The 12,996-nt window shown below is 37.2% G+C and overlaps 1 protein-coding gene across 2 annotated transcripts in view; it reads left to right on the forward strand.

The window, feature by feature from the left end:
* The window catches only part of chn2 (chimerin 2), a 46,667-nt gene that overhangs the window by 26,634 nt on the left and 7,037 nt on the right, over nucleotides 1–12,996 (forward strand). For both annotated transcript variants that reach the window (XM_055209642.2, XM_055209643.2), the window contains 2 exons: nucleotides 6,210–6,296; nucleotides 10,868–10,952. In XM_055209642.2, the coding sequence (XP_055065617.2) occupies nucleotides 6,210–6,296; nucleotides 10,868–10,952 (172 nt within the window). The remainder of the gene's footprint in view (nucleotides 1–6,209; nucleotides 6,297–10,867; nucleotides 10,953–12,996) is intronic.

The raw sequence follows: 12,996 nt of genomic DNA on the forward strand, positions 1-12,996 counted from the left end.
TGTGTGTGTGTGGGGGGGGGCATTTCAAAGATTAGAAGGGTGCGAAAAAATCTTTTAGCTTAAGAGTGTGCGTCTTTGATGAAAGATAATGCCGTGAAATGCATTGTCTCCTCTCTCATCTATCAGACGCACCGTCTGGTTCACTGATGAGATGACTTTATCAAATCACTCAAGTCTGCATTACCTCTTCATGAATTTTCTGATTTAATCTCAAGTTGAAATCGTTTTTCATGAACGATTTAAAGAAATTTCTAACATTTGTGAATGCATCAAGGAGTTCTGGTTTGTGTGTCACACACATTTGTATTTGCATGGGGTATATAGGATATATAAGTGAGTCTAGTGTGTAGAAAAATATCATGTGCATCAACCTCAAAAAAATTTTTCTCATTGCCCTATTTAGGTAGTGTCCACTAGGGGGTAGTCTTGACACATTGTCAAATTTAAACCAGATCCCTACTGTATCTGTCCACATTTGATGTCCATGTGTCATCTTCTTTATTGCATGACTACGGCTTTTATCTTACATTTCATCAGTCAGAGATAAATACATACACACACTAAAAGTAGTTAATAACTAATCAAGAGTATTTTTTATTCTGCTGCCAGAATAAAGAAAGCTGATAAGTAGGGTTGAAAGTCCACTACAATACAATACTGAACAGTATACAATATACAGAAATATCCAATGCTCATTGTTTTTTAAATCTTATATGTAGTACTACAGTACACTCATGTATGTGAAAGTACAAATAAATCACCTGAATGACTGATATTGTATGCATAGCGTTAGTGATGGGGACGAGATGCCGAGTCCGTTGGTTTTCAAATACAGTCAAATCCGAGTCTTTTAGGAAGCAAGTCTGAGTCGAGACCGAATCCTTTAGTCGAGACCAAGACAATAAAAACATGTCAGTTTTCATATTCATGATTTAACATCACCCCAGTTAATAATCAACAGTTAGGCCTACAGACTAAGCTAGATTGTGAATTGTTTAGAGGAGCAGTCTTAACATCTTAATATGGACTATGCTTTTACTATCATTAAAAAAATCCCTTCCACATGCATCATCTTCTGCCTATTTTTCTCGAGATAAATAAACGGCTCTGATGGCAGTATCTTTGCATTGCACCATGGGATGTAATTTTTAAATAATGCCCGTCAACATTGCATTTTATTATTATTGTTACGTGTGAACATAAAAAAAATGCGTTGGTCTCGAGGACTCGGTCTGAAATTACAAGTCCTTCTCCTCCCACTGTGGTCCGAGACTGTGAGGATCTAAAGACAAGGAACAAGAGAACCCATGTGCAGGCGATATCGGGGAGTGAACACAGAACATTTATTATAAATAAACATGAAAACAAAAGCCCGCGAGGGGGCAACACAACATTAAACATGAACTACTAACACTGACTAAACACTCCGATGAAATCATTAAATTGAAAGAACACGAAAGACTGCATAACATGACACAATACAGCACAATGATCCAGCACTTGACAAAGAGACAAGAGGAGATTAAATAGGGGAAACTAAACAAGATAACGAGGGCAACACAGGTGAGAGGGATGAACTGATAATGAATAATTAACAGGGAGAACAAGGGGGCGGGGACAAGACGAGACACCAGAGGCACATGCCACAATAAACAAGGCATGGCCTCCACATTAAACAAGAGACTGTCAGAACTCTGCCATCACAATAAAACATAAATATAAAACCAAACTCTCGTGGCAGAGTCCTGACAGAGACCGAGTCAAGACCGAGTCTTTGAAGGAACAAGTCCGAGAAAGCAGAAATCGGTCTCGAGACTCGAGTACTACATCACTACCTAGCATTCTGGACCATTTAATGTGGCTTGAAGTGAAAAACATTTTTCATCTGATACAACAGAGATAAAATGATAAAACTTAAACAAACAAACTCTGAACAAGTCATTCATTTCAGTATTCAGTAATGCAGTTAGGATTTCATATTGGCTGTAACATTACATTTATGAGCTAGCCTATCATTGTTGTGTATAATAATAATACGAATTGTTATGAATCCACATATAAGGCTTTTCATGATAATTGGCTCACCCTGACAGGTTTAGCTGTCTTGCCATGGAAACATCATTAAGAACAAAACAATCAATATTAAAGGATAATTTCAGCCTGTTAAGGGCATTTCGTTGACCTTACACACCCTATCCTTTTGAATTCGCTTAAATCATCAGTGTCCTACTCAGTGCCTGGAAAAATATTTTAGGATGTAAATTAGGTGTGGCTTTCTATTCCCATCGCCTTTATGATAACCAGTATGATGAAACACTCACCTTGCCTGTACGGTCATTCACTTGGCTCTCTTGCGCGCTCACAGCCGTAATCGCTTTAGTGGTCAGAGAGAGTGTCTGGCAAGTTTAAACACCGTTGATGAATTACCGTCTTGGGCTCTGGTGATTGATCATAGTTGTTTACATTATATATCAGGACTGTGGCTTTTAAGATGAAGGATTGAAATGATCTATCATCTATGTATAAAGATTTTTCTCCAGTTGTCTTGCACATTATCTCTTTAAGTCTTTCCATTAAAATACAGAAGGATTGTAGGTGGTTTGTGTGTTTGCTGGATCGGCATGTCGCATTTGTGCAGCACTTTTGATAAAAAAAAACATTTCTGACATTTATAGACTGTGTTTATAAAAAAACGCTTATAAATGAATACAGTGTGCTTTCTCTTATTAATTAAATGAAAGCAAAGTGGATTGAGTGAACATAACACATTTCCCTCTGTGTGCGCATACAGTAGGATGTGGTTTCCTCCTGTTTGTAATGTGCTGCATGTGTTCATAGAGATGCCAAGGAGTGAATTTTCCTCTAGTAATGGCCTAGTTCTGTCTTTTCAGCTGCTGGGTCTCGTCTCTTCTCCGTCAATACAGTTGGCTCTAAAAAGAGACTTGGTCTTATTGTCTCAGTCTTTTGTGTCTTGCTTCTTTTTCATTAGATGACAAGAAGCCATCTGCCTTGGGACAAAAAGTGCAAGTCTTGCGCCTGCACTCGCGTTGCACGAACGTCCCGTTTCCCACTTTCCTTCATCACTGTGTGGGTGATTCTCACGAAAACTTGGTTTTAAAAATGTCAAGCATAAAAATGAAAAAATTGCTTAAATGTACTTTTTTTCCCACCAGACATTGAAAAACAAAGTCTGGAGTAAATGGGAACATTAATTTAAAAACTTTTACTTATCATTTAACACTTTTTGTAACATAATTTAAAACATTAGTCCTACAAAATCTCATTACCGCAACAGTCAGAAAACATCAACACTGACATATTTTCAAAATGACATGACAAACCTGAAAGAACATAATTTGGAGATTCTGCACATGCATTTAAAATCAAAGTATTATGCTTCTATTAATTAAGTTAACATTTAATAAGCATCTGTTGCGGTAATGATAATCAAAATGTCGTGTAAGCATTCTGACAAGCCAATATTTCAAATTAACTGTAAAAAAAAAGATCTTACCTGGTAGCCATCTTGAAGTAACTGGTCCATGTGCTTGGTCACTCAAAATCAAACTTTATTAAAATTCTGTATGTGTGCTTAAACTGTGCTGCGGAGGATGAGAACATCAGGCATGGACACATTATTTTCCTAATTTTTCTTCATTATTATTATACATGAATATTCAGTAAATATTTTTTCTGTCATCTAAAGAAGTCAAGCAAAACATCCATTTATTTTTTTTCGTAATATTTTTGTGTTAATTTGATTAAATTACAACATAACGCATGTTCAAACACAGCCGGACACATTGCGGTAATGAGAATTTCAGCAGAAAATGAGATAAAATTTCCAATTATAAATTCTTATGTTGAAATCACACATTGTGCAAGGTAGAACACAGTATTGTGTTAATTCTAATGCTTTTAAATGTTACTATATTACACATTTTAAAGCTAAAATCATTAGTGCCGTGGTGTTTCAATGGTTTCGTGAGAATCACCCGTGTATGTAACTGCCCAGTTCTTTTTAATCATGGGTGTAAATGTGAGACCCTTAATCATTTGTGACCCTGTCTGTGATGTCTCATAATGTAATTATAAGATTAGGAGCATCAAAGTTTGACAAGGCCTTACTGAATCAATATTAACGATATCAAAGTTATATTTTCACCGAATGTCCTTTACATTATCAACACTAGAACGAATGTGTTAAAAACAACACATTAGTGTTGATTCTGGAACAACACACTAAATGCGTTGTCCTGAAATCCACACATCTCTGTGTTATGATTAAAACAACACATTTTGTGTTACTTTTAACACAACATGTGCTTTATTTTTACACAAAGTCAACACATAATGTGTTAAAATGACACATATTGTGTTAAAAGCTTATCACACAAAGATGTGTAAATCCTTTCTAAGAGTGAAGGATGATTTTTAGCTACTGGTTCACATTTAGTTACTCATTTTGTGCTGGTGTTGTAAGTTGGTCATTCAGGCAGATTTTGTGACCTTTTCAGGTCATTTTGAGATGATGTGATTGCAGGAAACAACTAGGAGTTCATTGGTTAGGGGTTTAGACATTTTACATTTATGCATTTAGCAGACACTTGTATCCAAAGTGACTTACGGTGCATAACAATTTTGATCTTTTGTGCTGCTAATGCATTGCTCTAACACCGAGAGTTTGAAGAGGAAATAAATTCCTCTTGACTTTTAATTGGTAGTTGGGTGTTGGCTAATTATTAGTTTTTTTATAGCACAGATTAAACAGAACAATTAAAAATGAATGTGTTTTCCATGTGCATCTGTTTATAGATAAGTACTTTGCATGAATCTAGAAATTGGTGTTATGTCGTCAGCCACCCAGTGCCATGGATTTCAGCACCATCATTGAAAAACCCATATTAGTGAACTGCTGGGTAAACAAATGTGTTTTGGTATCATCTGCTTTCTGCCCCCGGCAGGCAGCTGCGTTACTTTGGTTAGCTCGGCGGTGGTAAAACCACACGGGCAGTTTCTTAGCAATATACAAAATACTTTCAGAGACAACCTTGACAGGTTCTTATTAATAATCCGTCCCTCATTTTTCTGAGAAATCCGGTTTAGGATGTCACTGAATGTAGCATGTCTTGAAAGTTTGGGCTGTATCCATCTTGCCTTTCTTCCTTTTCAACATTCTTGATTTTTTACTCATCAGATCTCTTTAATTGCCATCTCATAAATTTGATATAATGATGCAAATGGCTTGGCCACCCATTCTTGTCATGCAAGATGCCTAAGCAGAAACTCACGCATTGTCGCTAAAGTCGGCTACGTCCTCCTGCTGAGCGGGGTCATGGCCCCACAGCCTTTAAAAATTGGGTCTAAACAAGAAGGCAAGCGATTTAGGCACTGTGGGTTAATCCCGTATTTTAGGATTATGGCTGGAATCTGACTCAATCCTGAGCAGATTGTTGATTTAAGGAGTGTGAATAAAGTGTGATTATCAGAAATGAAGGCATAGATTGAACAGCACTACATTACTAAACAGTTTACAACCCCACTGGAAATGAAAAATAATTTATTTTCTTTTAAGTTAATTTTTTCTATTGTGCAAATCAAATCTTTATTGCATTTTATATTATTGCATTTTAAAGCATCAAGCTTCTTAGTTGTGATCTGTAGGATTTAGCGAAGGCCCCTTGCAAGCCTGTCTGGAAGCGCTGTGGTCCATGCATGCGAACGGTCTGGATTCCATTGATCCTACTATAGAAACCTGCTGAGATGATGTATTTACAAGAATGACAATCATGCTCCCAATGTCTCTCTTCTCCTCTTCCCTCTCTCTCCTTACCCTTCTCTGAATAAGTGCTTTTGTATAAGGCACACTCCTGCCCCCAGGCAGCCCACCCACATCCCACCCCCTGCACTGCCTACACAGGGCCATGCTGCCCCCCTCTCATTCGACCCAGACCGCCTTAGCGCCTAAGCTCATCCTCTCGTACTCCACAACATTGTCATCTTCCTCTACAGGAAAGATGCAGGCCCTCCCGGAGCCAAGGGCCCTTGTTGTTGGCACTAAGGGATTGGGGAAGGGCGAGTTAGCGCCTCACAGATTGAAGCAGAAGGATCGCAAGCACCAGGAGTTGTTGGCTTTAGCTCTGGGGGTAAATCTGGGTGGTAAAGGGGCTCTGCTATGGAAGCCTTTAAAGATTTTGACTTGTTCGCAGATTTCACCATCGCCACTGAGCAGACGCACAACACTTAAGGATGGACCAGAGAAACACTGCCATTACGAGAAGATCCACAACTTTAAAGTGAGTGCTCTTTGCTTACTTGTTTATTACAGGTCTGCTTGTGAGTCAAATCTGTGCCATGTTTTTTATTTAAGCATGCAGTAAAATGTATAACTTCTACCACCGGTTTCACAGACTTAGGCTTAGTCCTAGACTTAAACACATGTTTGAGCTTAAACTTCTTAAATTAATTAAGGCCTAGTCCTGTCTTTAGCTAAGCCTTGTCTATGAAACCAGGTCGTAGTGTAGAATAGTTAAAGATTAAAGGCCATACATTTTATTTATATTTATCATTATAGTAGGGCCGGGACTCGATTAAAAAAATTATCTAATTAATTAGAGGCTTTGTAATTAATTAATCGAAATGAATCACATTTTAATCACATATAAATATTTGACCTGAGAACATTGAAAAGTAATTTTTTCACATGGTTTTTTAGTATACCATGAATAATGACTGAATACATAAGCTTAAGCAACAAAATATTGTTTATTTTTGTTCAACCAAGTCGTTGTACTCGGAGTCGGGCTAACGTCCACACTACCTGCTATATGTTTTGCATTGAGATGATACTTGAGGCTCGATGTGCTGCGGTGATATGCGAATTCCTTGTTGCATAGCTTACACACAACCATGCTCTTATTGACGTTTCCATCCGTTCGTTTTTTTATAAAAAAATTCCCCATTCACTGGGCCAACGATCTCATCAGCTTCTTCGTTCATGTTCACTGTGGTTTGTTGTTGTCTGAAGTCATGATGAACGCTAGTTGGTGCTCCAGTATATTCTCATCCAATGAGAAATGTTCCGCGGTGCAAAAATAAGTGTGATTAAAATGCGTTAAAAATGTTTAACGCGTTATTTTTTGTGTAATTAATTAATCTTAATTAATGCGTTAAAGTCCCGGCCCTACATTATAGTAATATTTACTTTCTATAAATATTTATGTTTTTAAATAAAGCATTTGTTTTTGCTGTAGTATCAGAATTTGCATTGACAATTGTATTTTCACCAGTATTGTTATTGTGTTTATCAACAATTATATTGTACTATATACATTACGTTATAACAGTTATATTGTATACACTTTAAAAAATCCTGGGTTATTTTTTACCCAGCATTGGGTGAAGCTGGTTTACAAATAACCCAAAAAAATTTATATTCGACCCAACAATGGGTAAAAATAACCCAGAATTATGGGTTGAAACAACCCAGCACTAGGCTCGTCCCTTTTTGACCCAACGCTGAGTGTAATGGGATGTTTAAATGGCTTACAGTATGCTAACGTGTTGACAGTTTTTGTGGATGCTCTGTTAGCATGTGAGTCTTGTATCAATAGGCCTGAATCAATCCTGTGAGCATAATTGCAAAGGCTTTTAATCCATTAACAGAGGGATTGATTGAAAGAATTGATCGCACAGATCAATGGCCTCTCGCTGAAGCTGCTGAACGGATTCTGAAAAATGTGCGAGATCTAAACACATCTCCTCATATGAATCCCGTCTGTCTCTTTCAAACACAGAAAGAGAAAACACAGCATGTGTCACCTTTCTCACTTTAGATTATTTCGCTTAACATTTGTTGTCTCATGACTTTCTTTTAAGTGTTAGAAGCACGAATAACACTGGGCTTGGTTTTTTTTGTGAGAACTATTATATATTCGATAAACTATAATCCTATCTACAATTAGCTTAAAGTCTTAATAATCAAGGTGCTACAAAGGGTTCTTTACAGCAAGGCCATAGAAGAGCCATTTCTGGTTCCCTAAAGAACCATTCAGTCAAATAACCATTTATGAAATCGGAAGAACCTTTATTACTAAGAGCCTTTTTTATAAAGGAGTTTGTTGTTTAAGGGGACATAATTGGGTCCCCAGTGCTTCTATCAACCCAGAAAATGTGAAAAAGAACAAGCCAGTAACTTAGTTTTGGTAAACCATTCTCTGCAAGCATGTAAAAAATAGGTCAATGAAATTTGGCTCCCCTTGTGATGTCAGAATGGGATAATACCGCCCCTTAATCTGCACTTTTCAAGTTCAACCACAGCCCTGCCATTTAGTGTCGAGATCAGCTCATTTGGTTGATTCTCACGAAATTCAGACTTAAAAGATGTCCAGCATCAGATTTTTTTTAAAAAGCCATTGAAGCCAATTTTTTTTTCACATATGAGATTAAGGTCTGAACTTACTATAACCATTATTTTTAGAGGATTTAAAAAATATTTCCTATAGAATTATTTAAATTTTTTAGATTATCATTATCAAAAATTATTAATTACCGCAACATATTACATTAAATATATGCATTTACAAACTCATGTGCCGGTATGAGAACTAAAAAGTTGTCTAGGTACTATGACAAACAAAATTTCAACTTTTATCTGGAGAGAAAAAATAAGAACTGCTTACCTGCTAGCCATCTTGAGTGTCACAGTCAATTATGTCTTTTCCAGCTATTTTTTTATTTATTTTTTTGAAAATGTTAATTCCTTGAGGACTTAAACAATGATTGGAAATTGTTGCGGAGGACGAGAAAATTGGTTTTGGACACATTTTATATTCCTTATTATTGTCTCTACATTTACCAATGATCACCAAATACCACATGTTTCTTTACTCTTAATGTTTATAGTATAACATGCACTAAAGCTATTTATTTTTTAGATTTTTTAATTATAAATATTTCCATGTCAAAGAACCCAAATCCAGTCATGGACATGTTGCGGTAATGAAAATTTTCCCCTTAAATGTGGAAAAAATTGGTTTGTATGATGCCATTTGAAATCATGTCCAAAATAGTACATGAAGAGATGTTTGTAACTGTATGCTTCTTATTTTGATACTCTTACTCTGAATTAACTTTTTTATCAAAATGTTTCATGACACCTCATAAGTCTAATTTCGCGAAAATCACCCATTTGCATTTTAAAGGACACACCCAAAAACAGCACATTTTTGCTCACACAAAGTGGAAATTATATTATGTTATAATAAATTATCTATATGGTATTTTGAGCTTAAACTTCACATACATACTCAAATATGTATTTGACATCTTAAAAAAGTCTTGTGAAATGTCCTCCTTTAAAGCAAAAAATGGTTATTCCATGACCTCGTGAAGCACCTTTTTTTTAAGAGTGTAGCAGCAAAGAGTTGTAAAGACATCAGATGTCAAGGTTTGAAACTATTATCAATCATTTTGGTTAGCCAGATTTTGGTTTCACCTCTGGAAGTTGACAATCAACATTCTTTCAGTACTATTTGCTAAAAAAAAGAAAATGATTTTAGACTTTACTTTGTACAAAGGAAAGTACCTAATACTCTAAGAGCTTGTTTACACGTGGTATTAAAATGTGTTTTGGTCAAACGGATCACAAGTGGATAATGCTAAATACAGGTGTAAACGGGGTGTGAAAAGTTTTGAGCCCATCCACTTTCAATCAGAGGGTGGTCGAAAACAAATGCGACCGAATTGCTTTTGTGGTGTAGACGCACATTTTTGTTTTCGAGCGCCACAAAAGGCCGCTTACTATCTTATGTGTAATGTACCGAGCACAATGTTTTTACATCGGACATAACAGCTACACACGAACCCACAGCGTTCAACGCGATCTTTAGGCTTTCATTGATAAAAGTAAAGCGACCTCTTTGATTTTTGTATTTTATGTTGCGAGTGTGTGATAGTTGCACAAGCGTATTTCATCGATTGCTCTAAAATATCAGAGAAAGCTCTTACATATACATGTACAAAACAGAAGTGGTCAAAAGTGGACAAAAGAGACGGATTGAAATAACATTTGTAATTGTGAACGTGTCTCTCTCATCCACTTGTGACCCTATTGACCAAACCCATCTTTATGCCGCCCCTAACATTTGTTCCTCACGACAATACATGCAATCACAAAGAGCATCCCTCATATTTTCTCTGGACACAGATAAAGAGGATTCTCGTAATCATTACATACTCCAGGGATTTGATTTAAAACCCGTCTTTTACATCTGCGGTGTTTTGACAAAGGGCGTGCATGGGAACAAGTTTTGTGTGTGACTTTCAGCAGCCTTGGTAACAAATGCCAGACACATTATTTTCCTCAGCAATCCTGTAATCTGACTCACTTGTATTATAATAAAACAGGGCTTTGTCTCCACAGGGGTCCACCCTATTTATACACCCCACAGACTTGATTATTTCTTCAGACGGCAGCATTGTGATGTTTCGCCTGTCATCAAACTGACCTCCTGAGTGTTTGGTTACCATCTCAGGGTCTGACACAGACAGATTGACTCATTGCTGCCTGCCATATCATTTGATTCAGTATAAATACACTGTAATAATTGAGTTAAGCATTGTCTCTTACCATCCCTGTAAAAAAAATTAAAATAGTGGAATAATAATGAAAGCGAATGATCTTTATACATACTTCGAGTGGCTCACCCTGTTTGTTGTCATTTGTACTATGAGACACCTCTGTAGAAATTTTCTGCAGAAATTTAGTATAAGCTTTACCTAGAAATGAAAACGGACAGATGAATGAAATCAGGTGTGTGTAAATGTATGCGTTTGACACACAATGACTTCCTTGTCTTTGATGTAGGTGCACACTTTCAGAGGGCCACACTGGTGTGAATACTGTGCGAACTTCATGTGGGGTCTCATCGCCCAGGGCGTGCGTTGTTCAGGTAAGCCTTCACCGAAACCCACACCGCGTAAATGAACTGTCCATCACCAGCCATCAATTTTAGTGTTAAATTACAATATTTGATCGCTCAGGATCCAGATCATTTTGGTTGCTGTGCAGGTGCCTGTAGTTTTTCCAAAATGTCGTGGCAACCTGAGGCTACATACTGAAAGTGAGACCTGAGACAATAGGGTTTTAACTAGCTGTGGGTATTTTACATTCCTTAATGACACCTGGTATAAACCAGTTGAGTGCCTTCTCTCATGAGTGTTGACTATTTATAGTGGCATACACTGTGTACATTATAGAGTATTGTGAGAGTGGCACACCCAGGTAAACCAGGACAATCTTTCTGTATAAAATCTGTCTGGACTCTACATCAGACACATAAATAGATACACACAGTCATTTAATCCCATGAACAGAAGATCGGGCTGTGCTTGTGTACTTGTGTCTTGTGAATAGCTGTTCCTGTTTATTAATGGTTACGTAGCAGTGACGCAGATTAATTGCGTCACTAAACAGTGTGCCTTAGCTTTTAATGGAAAAAATCTTTACACAGAGCAGACGACCCCGGGCCGGATCCGCGCCAAAGTCAGCAGCTCCGGTGTAGATATGGGCCGGAGTCGTCTGCTAAAACATAATTCATTTTAATTAATATTTTTTGAAAAAAATAAAGTTTGGTAAAGGATTATAGATTATAGGTTTTGATTTAAATACCAACCTTATTTAATCCATAACTGTTTTTAATACAGGATGTTCATTTTGCAAATGCACCTCTTCATAGTTTCAAGTTTGGTCTCAAATTGACATGGCGTTAGTTTGACGGTTCTCTTCTCAAAAAAAAAAAAAAAAACACTATAAACAAGCTCAATATAGTCACAAGGCTGTATTGTGTGTAAAGAGCCTCATCCATTTGTGCCATTATTAAAGCCTTTCTTTACACACACAGGGGCCTCTCTTATTTCACACGGGCCCCTGGGCGAGCCGGTGTCATCAGACACAGAGAAATAGAGCAGGGTTGAATTTGTCCCCAGGCACACATGCAGGCACACTGAGTGTTTTTCTTTTAGTATAGGAGCGGCTTTTAAAGTGACAGAGAGTGTAATTAATGGCATTGCTGAAGATGAGGAACAGTGAGACGGCATGCGTATGCTACCGGAGACAGACAGACGGACAGACCACCATGGTTTACATTCCATTGCATACGAATACAGTCCCTGTATAACATCGGAGTGAGGGAAGGTCTCCGAAATGACTTGCATGAACAGGCCGACATAAACGACGCACTTTTTTTACACACTTGCTGCGCGGAGGATTTAATGCAGAATATGATAATAAAAGTACCTTAATGAAATATAAATGCATATTTGCAAAAGTAGATTAGATAGTAGTAGACAAGGAGATTTTTGCATCGGCTGAAAATATGAGCACTGTAAAAAGTTGCATTAACTTAAAGGGACACTCCACATTTTTTTTACGGGTCGGCGTTTTTTCCAACCCGCGGGTCCCGTTTTTATTAAATATTTAGCCCGCACCGCACCACTGTATCTATTTTTACAACCCGCACCACCCCGCGCCCATTAAAATAGACATACTAGGCATTTGTAATTTAAATTAAAAGAGGCTTTATTTCAGCATAAAAGTGCTTGGAAACAGCCATTAGATTACATTGCCCTGTAAACTGGCAACAAATACGCGAATGACCATAGAAACCAGCATAGTCATATTAATATAGAGATATGATAATGATAAACATTTTCAACATTTACAAACCCGCGTTTGTATTATCTATTTACAAATTCCCTACCTTAAATTCTCCCGCAGATCGTCTTTCATCTTTTAGTTATCCGTTTGTTTTGTTGTTGTGGCTGGCAGCGGGAGCTACTTGGCGCTTCCATGACGTGACGCCAAAGGTTTGGGGATATCAAGTTAAGTTGCGCAAGTTACGTTGCCACGTAGGCCTACGTAATGTAACCTTATCAAAGAACCTAATAATATATGAAAATATATATTCCCAAATATTTAATATATGCTACAGGGAA

Source organism: Misgurnus anguillicaudatus, chromosome 10 (assembly GCF_027580225.2).
Source record: "Misgurnus anguillicaudatus chromosome 10, ASM2758022v2, whole genome shotgun sequence".
In the NCBI taxonomy this organism is placed as follows: domain Eukaryota; kingdom Metazoa; phylum Chordata; class Actinopteri; order Cypriniformes; family Cobitidae; genus Misgurnus; species Misgurnus anguillicaudatus.